At 43.3% G+C, this 16,008-nt stretch overlaps 1 protein-coding gene across 11 annotated transcripts in view; it reads right to left on the bottom strand.

Annotated features, from left to right (window-relative positions):
• Nucleotides 1-16,008, bottom strand: part of SPTAN1 (spectrin alpha, non-erythrocytic 1) — a 107,149-nt gene that overhangs the window by 76,836 nt on the left and 14,305 nt on the right. For all 11 annotated transcript variants that reach the window (XM_060200293.1, XM_060200290.1, XM_060200294.1 and 8 more), the window contains 2 exons: nt 8,329-8,568; nt 5,779-5,904 (listed from right to left, as the gene is read on the bottom strand). In XM_060200293.1, the coding sequence (XP_060056276.1) occupies nt 5,779-5,904; nt 8,329-8,565 (363 nt within the window). In that variant the 5' untranslated portion in view covers nt 8,566-8,568. The remainder of the gene's footprint in view (nt 1-5,778; nt 5,905-8,328; nt 8,569-16,008) is intronic.

Below are 16,008 nucleotides of genomic sequence, written 5' to 3'. Positions count from 1 at the left end.
CTTCATTAAAAAACAACAACAACTAAATAAATGAATAACCTAAAAGAAGAACTCTAGGGGGCTAGGCTGTGGTTAAGTGCACATATTACCAAGCATAAGGACTACGGTTCGAGCTCCCACTCCCCACCTGCGGGGGAAGCTTCACAAGTGGTGAAGCAGGTATGCAGGTATCTATCTTTCTCTCTGTTCTCTCTGACTTCTTATCAATTTCTCTCTGTCCTATCTAATAAAAATTAGAAAGAAAGGAAAAAAAGAGCCCTAAACCAAAATTAAGATTAACTAACTTAAAATAGGAAAATGCATAATTTCACAGCGGCTTGGTGGATTGAAAGTTAAAAAAATAACTGATCTTTCATAGGTGGATTTACTATAGCTTACTTAAAGGAAACTTTATTATTTACTGTTACTAATTATTGATTCTTAATGTGAATGGTGTTATATTAGTTACAATTAATTTAGATAATATTATTAGTTATTACGAAAGATTGGAGTGAAAATCCTAAGCCAGAAAAATGCTAGGGAAGAAAAGATGAGTTATTAATGTGGAAAGTAAGCAGGAATAACCAAAAGGTACATTCTGAATTCATGGGAAAGGAAAAAGAAAACTTAAGATCCTAGAGACATCATAAATGTAAAGAAGTCACTATAAGGCATACATAACTAGAAAAAAAAAAAAATCAGTAGAAAAGATCAGATCCTGGGGGCCGGGTGGTGGCGCACACGGTTGAGTGCACATGAAATCAGGTTCAAGTCCCCGATCCAGGGGGAAAGCTTCACAAGTGGTGAAGCAGTGCTGCAGGTGTCTGTCTCTCTCTCTCTCTCTATCACCCCCTTCCTTCTCAATTTCTGGTCATGTTTACCTAATAAATAAATAAAGATTTTTTAAAAATCAGATCATGAAATGTAATCAGCTATAAAAAAGAAGATTCTTGGAAGAAAAGGTTTTTGGAGTTCTGGTGAAAATACAGTTTATGGTATAAAACACTGAGATTCATTTCAAACTTCACACCCAAGTGGCAGCCACAGGCTCAAACATATTCATTTCCCAGCATCTTTGGGTTCTCAGAGCACAGTTCTGATATAGACTTATCAAGAACTGAAGGAAATAGATGATTGTTAATTCAAGCATATGTGATGCATCCTGGTATGCTAATTTAATCTCAGTAGTTGATAGTACCTACCCAAGATACTGGGAGTTTTTGGTGTAACACTGAACTGACAGACAAAAAAAAAACCAAAAAACAAAGTTTAAACGCTAACAACAAAGAAGTCAGGGGTCCACCCGCTGAGAGAGATGCCGCTCCCAGCAAACTATAATCAACATAGGCGGATTCTCTTACAAACAGTATCGATGTTTCATTTACAAAGAGAAAGCGGGGGGGGGGGGTGGGTGGTAAATTCTCACACAATTCACTCCTATCACTGTGGTTAAACATGAATCTCACCACAGAGAAGGAAGTGAAAGGCATTCCAAGGTAAGGAGGAAAAGGCAATCCACAGCAACTCAATACTCCACCTACTCGGATGTGGGACCCAATATGGGTGGCGGTGACGATGGGACGCCACGCTGTCCGGTATGGTGTGAAAGTCTAAACCAGTGAAAGAAAAGTTATCCAGGACATGTGAACTCTCTTCATTCTCCACCTGCCTCCCTCTACGTTAATACTACCTGCCAAACTAGCCTCTGAATTATAAGGCCAGAGAAGTTATCAAGTCAGGATCACCATGGGAGTTGTCAGCATGAAAGTCAAGGTTTTGCTCTCTGAATTAAAAAGGAGGTCACAGAAATACCTCACCCTCATGGTCTGTCAGTTTCACCAATGTCCTTCTCATACTGTCAAGTATAGAGAGGGCAAGACCTCTTCTAGTACCCAGACAACTTTCCTATTCCTGGTGTGTCTGGTCTTGTAAATATATTACAGCCAGAGAGAGTCGAGCTTCACAAGGTTGCCTTTGTGTGTAAACATGAGTGGGCAGGGAGGCAGGTACACTTCAGCACACTGAACACCGGCAGGGTGGAGGAGAATCTGCTTCTGACTCAGAGGGGTTGCTCAACAAGTCATGATCCAGCAGCAGGATCTTTAAGAGAAGCAGTTAGGGAAAGTCATCAGAAGGAGTGAAATGTGGGGTCTGGTGGTGGCGCATCTGGTTGAGTGTACATGTTATAGTGCACAAGGACCCAGCTTCGAATCCCCGGTCCCCACCTGCAGGGGGAAAGCTTCACGAGTAGTGAAGCAGGGCTGCAGGTGTCTCTCTGTCTCTCTCCTCTTTCACCCCGTTCACTCTCAATTTCTGGCTGTGTCTATCCAATAAACAAATAAAGATTATTAAAAAAAAAAAAAAAGGGAGTTGGGCGGTAGCGCAGCAGGTTAAGCACAGGTGGCGCAAAGCGGAAGGACCAGAGTAAGGATCCCAGTTCAAGCCCCCGGCTCCCTACCTCCCCATCTGCAGCGGAGTCGCTTCACAGGCAGTGAAGCAGGTCTGCAGGTGTCTGTCTTTCTCTCCCTCTCTCTGTCTTCCCCTCCTCTCTCCATTTCTCTCTCTCCTATCCAACAACGACATCAGTAACAACAACAATAACTACAACAACAATGAAAAACAACAAGGACAGCAAAAGGAAATATACATAAATATATATTTTTTAATTTTAAAAAAAGGAGTGAAATGCAGATGGATGTGTGTGTGTAGGGGGGCAGTGATGGCGACCAGGAGCAGTGGATTCCTTATGCAGGCACCGACACCCCAGTGATAATCTAGGTGGCAATTAAAAAAACAAAACAAAAAACAAAACACCACTTTAATGAAAATTTAAAAAATAAAAGAAAAGAGGGGGCAACTGTGTATAAATACAGATAGTCGTAGATAGGATGGTTGGCCTATGTCTACAACCTTAGGGGAACTGAGGTGGCTTGCAGTGGGGAGAATGAAAATTCAGAACTCTGGTGGAGGGAATGGAGTGGGTTTATATCCCTGTTGACATTTAATTTTGTAAATCAATATTAAGTCACTAATAAATTTTTTAAAAAATGTTAATGCCTCTCTTTAAAAAAACACTACTACCACCAACAAAGAACACCAAAAAAATTATTTGAGGGAGTCGGCGGTAGTACAGCAAGTTAAGCGCAGGTGGCGCAAAGCACAAGGACCTGCAGAAGGATCCCAGTTCGAGCCCCCGGCTCCCTACCTGCAGGTGTGTCACTTCACAGGCAGTGAAGCAGGTCTGCAGGTGTTTATGTTTCTCTTCCCCTCTCTGGTCTTTGCCTCCTCTCTCCATTTCTCTCTATCCTATCCAACAACAACAACATGAATAACAACAATAACTACAACAATAATAAAAAAAAAAAACAAGGGCAACAAAACAGAAAATAAATAAATATTAACAAAATATATAAAAAATTATTTGACTCTAGAAAAAAAGAAGTATGTTAAAAAAAGAAAAAGGTCCCGAGTTTGATCCTGGGTAGCACATGTATCAGAGTGATGTCTGGTTCTTTCTCTCCTCCTATCCCTCTCTTTATATATGAAAGGTGAATACTTAATAGATCTGAATCAAGTGAGCTTTGGTCTCCTCTCCTTCAGATTAATTACTAATGCCACACTTGATCTATTTTTCATTGCTTCTCATCTGTAACCTGGTTATAATATTTCAGAGAACCCCATTCATCCTAAGTAAATGATTTCTCTCAAGGAAATAACAAGGCTGGTGCACCTGGTGGAATACAAATGCTATACAAGGACCCAGGTTCGAGCCCCTGGTCCCCACCTGCAGAAGGAAAGCTTTGCAAGTGGTGAAGCAGGGCTACAGCTATCTCTCTGCCTCTCTTCTTCTCTATCACCCTATTCCCTCTCGATTTTTTGATGTCTCTATCCAATAACTACAGATAAAAAAAAAAAGGAAAGAATAAAGCATGGTGATTGCATTTGCTATAAGACTGCATACAAAATAGTGGGAATATGATCAGACAGTATCTGTATCTAATTGCAGACATGTTTTATTACTCAAACCAGTTGAATGTAGTTAAATCATTAGTAATATTATATTTAGAATTTATTTTTTCATATTTATAATTACTACTAGTAGTAGATAACTATTAATAAGCTTAGGGTTAAATGCAATGTAAGGCTGCAAAATATTTTAGAGCAAAAGAAAAATAATGTTAAAAATCATAAGCCCGGGGGTCAGGCGGTAGCGCAGCGGGTTAACAACACGTGGCGCAAAGTCCAAGAACCAGCATAAGGATCCCAGTTCGAGTCCCCGGCTCCCCACCTGCAGGGGAGTGACTTCACAGACAGTGAAGCAGGTCTGCAGGTGTCTATCTTTCTCTCCCCATCTTCCCTTCCTCTCTCCACTTCTCTCTGTCCTATCTAACAATGACAACATTAATAACAACAACAACTACAACAACAATAAAAAAAAACAAGGACAACAAAAGGGAAAATAAATATATATATAAAGAGAAAGAAAGAAAAGAAAAAAGAAAGAAAGGAAGAAAGAAAAAAAGAAAGAAAGAGAGGAAAGAAATCTCCATAACCAATGTTAGAGGACAGTAGAAAGAGGAAATATTGCTAGCTGGGGCTTCAGAATGTAGCTTTCTAAATCTTCTGGATTTTCTGAACAGGTCATGGGCTAAGAAATCAGGTCCTAAATGGAATGTGACTTTGGATTACAAAGAAGAAAACACATGATAGGTAGAGGGTAGATCAAAGATAGGTAAGACCATCTAGCTATGAGAAACTAAGTGTATGTTCCTCAGTCAAAACAAGTTTGTTTCCCTTAATCCTTAGGTACTGGAAATGTCAAAGAAAAATCTACCAGCTGCAAACTAAGCCAGCCTGACAATCTGAGGACTTCTGTTTCAAAGGCAGTTCTGTTACCAGTTACAGAATGACAGCTATAAAGCTCCTTACAAGTGGACTTTGAACTGGTTTGCTGAGTAGACGTTAGGAAACCCATCCCAGGAAAAGATAGCAATATCTAGACAATGAGCTTGCCAGTGGAAAAGTTCTTTTCTTTCCTCCAGGGTTATTGCTGGGGATCAGTACCTGCACTACGAATCCACTGCTCCTAGAGGCTATTTTTTTTCCTTTTGTTGTTTATTGTTGTTGTTATTAATATTGTTGTTATTGTTGTTGGATAGGACAGAGAGAAATCGAGATAGGAGGGGAAGACAGAGAGGAGAGAAAGACACCTGCAGACCTGCTTCACCACTTGTGAAATGACCCCCTTGCAGGTGGGGAACCGGAGGCTCGAAATGGGATCCTTATGCCAGTCCTTGTGCTTTGCTCCATGTGTGCTTAATTAACCCACTGTGCTACCACCTGACCCCCCCCCTTTTTTTTTTTTTTATATACCAGAGTACTGCTCAGCTCTGGCTTACAGTGGTGCTGGGAATTGAACCTGAGACCTTCCAGCTTCAGGGTGAGTCTTTTTGCATAACCATCATGCTATCTCCCCAGTCCAGAAAATGTTCTTTATAGTGTCTGTGATTAATTTTATTGATCTTTATGTCCTAATCTTTCAGTTTACCAAATTCACTAAATATGTTGTTGCAGCTAATCCCCAGTCATTAAGAGTTGTATTTCCGCAATCTTCTATACAATACAATCACATTCTAATTTGCTGCTGTATAAGTAGCAATACATTTAGGAGACTTTGCATAATGTTAAAAAGCGAGAAAAGTCATTTTGGGAAGCTAAATTGGCTGGTAAGCACTAATCCACATTCTTCCACCCTACACACCGCTGAAAGCCACCCCAATAGGCACTGCCCTTTCTCACCCTTATGGTTTCAGATGCAAAGTGCCCTTCTGAGATCATCAGGTTTCCAGTTTCATCCAGCTTGACAATGGCTCCTGAGTTGGCCTGCACCTCTGCTTCAAAGGCTTGATGTTTCTGAAGCTTGCCCTGATGGTAAAACATGAAGTGAGTCGTAGATAAAAGCACACACACAGCACTTACTATTCTCTGTCCCCCATACCACTAGTCCTCCCTCCTAAAGCCTACTCCCTCTAATTACTCATACAGTGCTCGGATCCCACCCATTTCTCTACCTGTCCAATTGCTCAAATACTCTATATCCATACTGGCCCTCTGAAAACTCAGCCACTAAGGATCATCAGCTTTGCAGATAACAAGATATGATAAACTGTTTGATTTGAGGACCAGGCAGTGGAGCACCTGGTTGAGCGCTCATATTACTGTGCACAAGGACTCGGATTTAGGCCCCTGGTCCGCACCTGCAGGAATGAAACTTCATGAGTGGTGAGGCAGGGCTACAGGTGTCTTCCTATATCTACCCCCTCTCAGTATCTCTTTCTCTATTCAATAATAAATAAATTAAAATATTTAAAAAGATAGTTTGATTTTTTTTTTTCTTACCAGAGCACTGCTCAGCTCTGGTTTATGGTGGTGCAGGGGACTGAACCTGGGACTTTGGAGCCTCAGGTGGTAGACTCTCTTTGCATAACCATTATGCTATCTATCCCTGCCCAGTTTGATTTTTTTTGTACATCAGGCAATTAACCTTTATGTGGATATACAATCTCATCTAGAACATCAACCTGTGCTGACAGGTTTTTTTTTTAATTTATGAAAATTAAATTTATTTTGGATAGAGACAGAGAAATTGAGAGGGGAGAAAGAAAAAGCAAAGCACCTGCAGCACTTCTCCACTGTTTGTAAAGCTTCCCCTCTCATAGGTAGGGATCAGGGGCTTGAACCAGAGATCTTATGCATGGTAATATGTCCGCTCAACTAGCTGCGCCACCACCTGATTCCCCTAAACTTCCTTTTCTTTTTTAGTGAAGTAGCAAGGAACAAACTCAAGGTCTTGCTTATGTGAGATAATAATGAACAATATCCCAGACTCAACATTTCTCTCCTAGTTTCTCTTTGGGGGAGGGAAAAGGGGGGCAAGACAGATAGAAGTGCCACTCTACCATCTCTAGATGCCATTCATGTTGCTCCTACCCAATGCTGGGTCTCAAACCAAGGCTTCTCACATGGCAAGATGAGCTAGCTCCAGGCCCTGCCATAATGATAGTCTCTTAGAATATACTGCATGGGAGTCAGGCAGTAGTGCAGTGGGTTAAGCACATGTGGCGCAAAGCACAAGGACTGGCATAAGGATCCTGGTTCGAGTCTCCAGCTCCCCACCTGCAGGGGTGCTGCTTCACAGGTTATTGATGTTGTTGTTGTTGGATAGGACAGAGAGAAATGGAGAGAGGAGGGGAAGACAGAGAGGGGGAGAGAAAGATAGACACCTGCAGACCTGCTTCACTGCCTGTGAAGCGACTCCCCCTGCAGGTGGGGAGCACAGGGGCTCGAACTGGGATCCTTGTGCTTTGCACCACCCGTGCTTAACCGACTGCGCTACCGCCCAACTCCCTGTTTTTTTTTGTTTTGTTATTTATCTCTATTTATTGGATAGAGACGGCCAGAAATCAAGAGGGAAGGGGGGATAGAGAGGAAGAGAGACAGAGAGACACCTGCAGCCCAGCTTCACCACTTCTGAAGCTTTGCCCCTGCAGGTGGGGACCGGGGACTCAAACCTGGGTCCTTGCACATTGTAACGTGTGCTCAACCAAGTGCACCACCACCCGGCCCCAGAATCAGTAATCTGCTTCACCACTTGCAAAGCTTCCCCCCTGCAGGTGGGGACCAGGGGCTCGAACCCGAGTCCTTGTGCACTTCTTCAGATAGAGAAACAGAAGGCAGAAGAAACACCACAGCACCAAAGCTTTCCCTTGTGTCAGTGCCTCCCCCATGGTGCTGGGGCTTGAATCTAGGCCAAGCTCATGGCAAGGTATAAACCCTACCTGCTAAGCCATCTCTGTAGCTCCTTAACTCAACAATTTTTAAAGAATTCACCTTTTTTTTAAGCCTTATTGATTCATTTATGAGACTGAGGAGGGGAGAGAGTCAAAGCATCATATAGGCAATGCTTCTTGCTTAAGCACTGCTCTACCTTTCAGGGTCTGCTTCTGATGAGACTTTCCAACTCTAACACGGTTAACAAACCTTTCACAAGGAAATATATTCTAAGAGATCAATCCAGATGTTCCTTGAGAAATGCTAAAGACTGCTCAGTGATGGCAAAGCTGTGGCTTGAGAGGCAATAGCTTCAAGCATCCCGAAAAGATGAGTTAACATCTGCGTGACTCCTCTTTCACCCTCACAAATACACACACTAGGAGCTTTGGCAGAAAGTGAGTTAGTTCTTCCTTATACATGATCTACTTCCTTGCTGCCCAATCCCAAAGTGGATTCTGAGCAAAAAATATTTGATTTCTTGAATTTCAGCAAGAATATCAGGGGGATCAGACACACCTGCAGGTTGGTTGGATCTTTGTAATTCTCATCAGATGCAATCTGAAGTTTTTCCTGGATCCATTTCTCTAGTTCCTCAGCATCTCTTTGGAAAAACTGGAATCGATATGAATCCTCAAGCTTCTGGCGTCGTAGGGTTGAGAGCTCCTTGAAGCGGTGGTATCTGTCGAGGACCTGCTGCCGCCTCTCCTGGATGTCCTCTGCTGTTTCCAGCACTTTGACCCCACTTGGGTCCATTTTCTGAAAAGACAGAATGTCCTGAGTTAAGCATGATGAACAGAGAACTGGGCTTAATGAAATTAGTCTGAGGAAAGAATTATCAGAGTCCTAACAAACAGATGGGTAGAAAAGATACCCTTCTGTTCAGGGGTAGATAGCATAATGGTCATGCTTGAGGATCTGGAGTTCCAGGTTCAATCCCCTGCACCAGAGGCCAGAGCTGACCAGTGCTTTGGTAAAAAAAAAAAAGAAAAGAAAAGGTGCCCACCCCAGTACAACCCCTACCAGATACCTAATCAGCATGGCAACAAAAGCAAGTAAAAACACAAATGGGAGAATGACTGATGGGTTTATACTGTCAAATCTACAAGGGCTTAGAGATTTCAAAAGAAACACCAAGTTTACTACTCTGACAACTATTGAGAAATCCATCCAAAAGTTCTCTCAACTGGTCTCTGCATTTCATTGTGAGATGATTAGGAAAGCATTTATTTATTTAAATAAACTTGTCTTATTTCTAGGTATTAGTCTACTAGGCAGTGAAGAAGAAAGAATGGTCATGAAGTAACTATGGCAGCCAGAGAAGTAGCACAGCAGGTACAGTGCAAGGTTTGCAAATCCAAGAACCTTGGTTCAATCTGTGGCACTGTATATCCTGAAATGGTATACTAGCTCCAACCCCAATGAAATAAAAATAAGTAAGTAAAACTATATTCTATAGACTTCTCTACCATATTCAGGGATATAGTAGGGAAGCAGGCTGGATAAACTTCATGGATTCTCCAGTTAATGTTCTAGAATTCATAAAAGGTGTACAACTGTATTACTCAGGAAATATCTGAGCACTTCCTGTCACGTGTCCACCCAATACAGCTAATAAACAAGGAGTCACAGGCTGACTCACAAATGGAAGTCAGTGAACACTCTCTTATCTGGTTGTGAGAAAAATACTGATGAGGTCCAGAAATTTTTTTTAATAGTTATTTATTTATTCCCCTTTGTTGCCCTTGTTGTTTTATTGTTGTAGTTATTGTTCTTATTGTGTCTTCATTATTGTTAGATAGGACAGAGAGAAATAGAGAGAGGAGGGGAAGACAGAGAAGGGGAGAGAAGATAGACACCTGCAGACTTGCTTCACCACCTGTGAAGCGACTCCCCTGCAGATGGGGAGCCAGGGGCTCGAACCGTGATTCTTCTGCTGGTCCTTGCACTTTGCTCCACATGCGCTTAACCCGCTGTGCTACCAGCTGACTCCCGAGGTCCAGAAATTTAAATAGTACTAGCAATGGGCTGGGGAGACAGCATAATGGCTATGTAAGACTTGCAGTCTGAGGCTCTGTAGCCTTAGGTTCAGTCCTAGCACCACCATAAGCAAAAGCTGAACAGTGCTCTGGTCTTTTCTCTCACTGTATCTTTATGATTTTTTTTTCTCTCCAGAGAAAAAAAATGCTTGGCTCGGTGCCTGCACCATGAATCCACCACTCCTGGAGGCCATTTTTCCCCCTTTTGCTGCCCTTGTTCTTGTAACCTCGTGGTTATTATTATTGCCATTGTTGATGTTGTTCGTTGTTGGATAGGACAGAGAGAAATGGAGAGAGGAGGGGAAGACAGAGAGGGAGAGAGAAAGATAGACACCTGCAGACCTGCTTCACCACCTGTGAAGCGACTCCCCTGCAGGTGGGGAGCCGGGGTCTCGAACCGGGATCCTTACCCCGGTCCCTGCGCTTTGCGCCACATGCGCTTAACCCACTGCGCCACCGCCCGAGCCCCATGATTTAATTTTTTAATATTTATTTATTTATTCCCTTTTGTTGCCCTTTTTTTATTGTTGTAGTTATTACTGTTGTAGTTATTGATGTCGTCATTGTTGGATAGGTCAGAGATGGAGAGAGGAGGGGAAGACAGAGAAGGAGAGAGAGACACCTGTAGACCTGCTTCACCACCTGTGAAGCAACTCCCTGCAGGTGGGGATGATTTAATTTTTTAAAAAAGGAGTGCTAGGAGTAGTGAAGAAAGCACTGTCTGCACCTCCTTACCTGAGGACTGCCATCCTATGAAAAAAACTACCTTCTCCCAGGCAGAGTACAGGAAGTGACTTTAGCTATCTCTGTCCTTCTAAACCACTCATAGCTTATTATTGTTGTTGTCATCACAAGGATTCACTGCTGAGCCAACTTTTTCAAATACAAAAAGACAGAGGGAGAAGAAAAGATACTACAGCACTGAAATTTTCTCTAGTGTAGTGGGTGCTATCACCAGCCGTGTGTGTGTGTGTGTGTGTGTGTGTTATTTATTTAGCTTCCAGGGTTATCGACTGGGGCTTGGCACCTGCACTAAAAATCCACTGCTCCTGGCAGCTATCCCCCACCCCCATTTTTTGTTGTTGTTGGGTAGGACAAAAAGAAACTGAGAGAGGAAGGGAAGACTAAGACTGAGAGGGGGCAAGATAGACACCTGCAAACCTGCTCCATTGCTTGCAAAGCGATGCACCCTGCAGGTGGGGACCCGGGGGCTTGAACTGGGATCCTTGTACTTTGCACTACATGCACTTAACCCAGTGTGCCACTGCCTGACTCCCTATTTATTTATTTTTACACGAAGATTCTTTTCCCTTTTTTCTTTCTTTTTTTGTTTGTTTGTTTGTTTTTAATTTATTTCTTTATTGGGGAATTAATGTTTTACATTCAACAGTAAATACAATAGTTTGTTCATGCATAACATTCCCCAGTTTCCCATTTAACAATACCACCCACACTATGTCATTTATCATCCTTCATGGACCTGTATTCTCCCCATCCACCCTCCCCAGAGTCTTTTACTTTGGTGCAATATGCCTTTTCCCTTTTTTCTTTTTAATTTTTTATTTATTATTGGAGAGAGAGAGAGAGGAAGAGATGGAAATTGAGAGGGGAGGGGGACATAGGGAGAGAGACAGAGAGACACCTGCAGCCCTGCTTCACTATTCGTTAAGATTTCTCCCTGCAGGTGGGGACCAGGGGCTTGAACCAGGAGTGCCACTGCCTGGTCCCTGATTTATTCATCAGTGATAGAAGGGGAAGAGAAACAGATACATGCGATGCAGGGAATTTAACTCAAGACCTCATTCTTGAGAATCCAGCTATATTTTTTTCCTCTGCCACCAGGGTTATAGCTGGGGCTCAGTAACAGTACTATAAATCCATAGCTCCTGATGGCCATTTTCTTCCCTTTTCTTTTAAATATTTTTATTTATTATTGGATAGAGACAGAAATTGAAAGTGGGGAGATAGAGAAGGAGAGCGGCAGAGAGACACCTGCAGGCCTGCTTCACCACTTGTGTAGCTTTCCACATGCAAGTGAGAACCATGGGCTTGAACCAGGCTCCTTACTCACTATAATGTGAGCATTAAACCAGGTGCATCACCACCTAGCCCTTTTTTCCTGTCTTTCTCTCTTTTTCTACTTTTTATTGGATAGGACAGAGGGACTGAGAAACAAGAGACACCTGCGGACCTGCTTCACTTTTTTTTTTTTAATCTTTATTTATTGGATAGAGACAGCTAGAAATTGAGAGGAGAGAGAGACAGAAAGACACCTACAGTCCTGCTTCACCATTTGTGAAGCTTTCCCCCTGCAGGTGGGGACCGGGGACTTGAACCCCAGTCCTTGCACACTGTAATGTGTGCACTTAATCAGGTGCACCACCACCCGGCCCCTGACCTGCTTCACTTCTTGTGAAGCTTCCCCCTGGAGGTGGGGGGCCAACGGTTCAAAGCCAGGCGCTTGTACATGGTAACATATGCTTAACCGGGTATGCTACCACTCAGCCCAAGAGTCCAGCTCTTTTTTTTTTTTCTTTAACCAGAGCACTGCTCAGCTCTGGCTTATGTGGGGGGTACTGAACCTTGAACCTGGGACTTGAAAGCCTCAGGCATGAAAGTCTCTTTGCATAACCACTATGCTATACCTCCAAGAGCCCAACTATTTATCCACTATGCTACCACCCAGTCACCTCTTCTGTGGTTTTCAAACTGACCTAACAATGGTTTACAAGACTGTATACTTTAGGAGTATAAATGACATGACAGACAATTCTTTTTAAAATATATTATGACTGGTTACTCTTTAATATTTAGTTATTCATTAATAAGAGACAGAGAGGACAGAGCATCACTCTAGCATATGCAATGCCAGGGATCAAACTGAGGAATTCATCCTTGATAGTCCAAAGCTTTATCCACTGTGCCACCTTTCCCAGACTGCTTAACTGGTTATTTTCATATTATTTTTCTCTATTAAAGTTAACTTTATTTATTTTACTACAAAAAGATAGTCATGCTCTGCTGTCATTTCCCATGCTTTACGATAGTTTTTAAAATATGTATTTATTTATTAATTTCCTTTTGTTGCCCTTGTTGTTTATTGTTGTTGTAGTGATTGTTCTTGTTATTGATGTTGTCGTTGTTGGATAGGATTGAGAGAAATGGAGAGAGGAGGGGAAGATAGAGATGGGGAGAGAGAGAGACACTTGCAGATCTGCTTCACCGCCTATGAAATGATACCCCTGCAGGTGGGGAGCTGGGGGCTCAAACCGGGGTCCTTACACTGGTCCTTGCGCTTTGCACCACGTGCACTTAACCTGCTGTGCTACCGCTTGACTCCCATGACCTTTTTTTTTTTTTTTTTAATTTTTATCTATTTTCCCTTTTTTTTTTTTTTTTTTGTCTCCAGGGTTATTGCTGGGGCTCAGTGCCTGCACCATGAATCCACTGCTCCTGGAGGCCAATTTTTTCCCCTTTTGTTGCCCTTGTTGTTGTAGCCTTATTGTGGTCATTTGTTGTTGGATAGGACAGAGAGAAATAGAAAGAGGAGGGGAAGACAGAGAGGGGGAGAGAAACAGAGACACCTGCAGACCTGCTTCACCGCCTGTGAAGTGACTCCCAGAGGCTCGAACCAGTATCCTTATGCCGGTCCTTGAGCTTTGCGCCACATGAGCTTAACCCACTGCACCTGACCCCCACCCACGATCTTTTTAAAAATTTTTTTTATTATCTTTATTTATCAGATAGAGACAGACAAAAATCTAGAGGGAAGGGGGAGATAGAGAGGGAGAGAAACAAGAGAGACACCTGCAGCCCTGCTTCACCACATGCAAACCTTTCCCACTGCAGGTGGAGACTGGGGGCTTGAACCTGGTCCTTTTGCACTGTAACATGTGTGCTCAGTCAGGTGTGCCACCACCCGGCCCCGATTCACAATCTCTTACAGCTTCCATCTGAGAGGAAAGAATTTACCTCTGAACTGGTTCAACACATCTGGCTGCTCTCAACTCTCAATCACCCACCCCCCCACCCCCCCGCCATTTGGCATAGAGCAATACATCTTCTCTAAAACACAATTCTCTTTAAAGACTCTAAGCCATTTGAACATAGCTCCTCGTGTAAAATGTTCTGTATCTTCTCTACGTGAATAATTCCATTTATATCTCAACTCTCAGCTAAAAGGAGTAAGCAGTAGGATCACACCTCATTAAGCTCTTTACTTTTGAGTTTCTTCCTTCCCTCTTCAGATCCAATCACACTTTCTGCAGATGTACAAAGCTGTATATACTTCCCACAGTAATCATTAGACTAAGCAACCTAATCTAGCATCCCTAAACAGAGGTCATTAGAAGAGTATGTGAAAGGTCAGGGAGAAACTTTACTTTCAGGGGGTCAGGCGGTAGCACAGCAGGTTAAGCTCACGTGACACAAAGCGCAAGGACTTATGTAAGGATCCCCACCTGCAGGGTGGTTGCTTCCCAAGCGGTAAGGTGTCTATCTTTCTCTCTCCCCCTGTTTCCCCTCCTCTCTCAATTTCTCTCTATCCTATCCAGCAACAGCGACAGCAATGACAGCAACAGCGACAGCAATGACAACAAGGGTTACAACAAGGGCAACAAAGTGGGGGAAAAAGGGCCTTCAGGAGCAGTGGATTCTTAGTGCAGGCACGGAGCCCCAGCAATAACCCTGGAGGGAAAAAAAAAAAAAAGAAAAGAAAGTTTATCTTCAGAGTACAGAATTTGCATGCCTGAGGTCCTAGAGACATGCTAGAGTTGTGCAGTGCTCTTTTCTCTCTCAATCCCTCATAAAAACATATAAACAAGGGGGCCGGGCAGCTGCGCCTCGGGTTAAGCGTACATGGCACAAAGTGAAAGGACCGGCATAAGGATCCCGGTTAGAGCAGTCCGGATCCCCACCTGCAGGGGTCGCTTCACATGCAGTGAAGCAGGTCTGCAGGTGTCTTTCTCTTCCCCTCTCTGTCTTCGCCTCCTCTCTCCATTTTGCTCTGTCCTATCCAACAGCAATGAGAGCAATAACAATAACAATAATAAACAACAAGGGCAACAAAAGGGGAAAAAAATAGCCTCCAAGCGCAATGGATTAGTAGTGCAGGCACCGAGTACCAGCAATTATCCTAAAGACAAAAAAATAAAATAAAATAAATTAAAAAAATATACACACACGGGGGTCGGGCGGTGGCGCAGTGGGTTGAGCGCACGTGGCGCAAAGCTCAAGGACCGGCGTAGGCATCCCGGTTCGAGCCCCCAGCTCCCCACCTGCAGGAAAGTCGCTTCACAGGCGGTAAAGCAGGTCTGCAGATGTCTATCTTTCTCTCCCCCTCTCTCTGTCTTCCCCTCCTCTCTCCATTTCTCTCTGTCCTATCCAACAACGAACAATATCAACAATGGTAATAATAATAACCACAAGGAGGCTACAACAAGGGCAACAAAAGGGGGAAAAATGGCCTCCAGGAGCAGTGGATTCATGGTGCAGGCACTGAGCCCAGCAATAACCCTGGAGGGAAAGAAAAAATACACACACACACACACACACACACACACACGCATACACAAATCTTAAAAAAAGTGGTCTGCGAGGTGGTGCAGTGAACAAATCCCGGGCAGCACATGTACCACTATCTTACTCATGAATAAATAAATGAAATCTTTAAAATAGAGAGAAAAAAAAACATTTGTTGAATAAGTTATCAAATACCACTAACTACTGAAGTCACTATGCAGCAGCCCCAAATTCATCAGTAAAGGGTGGGCAGAGAGCTTAAAGATCTGCTGCTGAGGCCGAGTGGTGGAGCACCTGGTTAAGCACATTACCATGCACAAAAACCTGGGTTCAAGCCCCCACTCCTCACCTGCTGGGAGGATGTTTCAAAAGTGAAGTAGGTGGCAGTAGCGCAGCAGATTAAGCGCAGGTGGCACAAAGCACAAGGACCGGTGTAAGGATCCCAGTTCAAGGCCCCAGCTCTCCACCTGCAGGGGAGTCACTTCACAAGCGGTGAAGCAGGTCTGCAGGTGTCTATCTTTCTCTCCCCTTCTCTCTCTTCCCCTCCCCTCTCCATTTCTCTCTGTCCTATCCAACAACGATGACATCATCAACAACTACAACAATAAAACAAGGGCAACAAATGGGAATAAATAAATAA

Source organism: Erinaceus europaeus, chromosome 10, assembly GCF_950295315.1.
Source record: "Erinaceus europaeus chromosome 10, mEriEur2.1, whole genome shotgun sequence".
NCBI classification, from domain to species: Eukaryota; Metazoa; Chordata; class Mammalia; order Eulipotyphla; family Erinaceidae; genus Erinaceus; species Erinaceus europaeus.
Note: the sequence above shows the minus strand (reverse complement) of the source record. Positions and strands in the feature narration are given on the sequence as shown.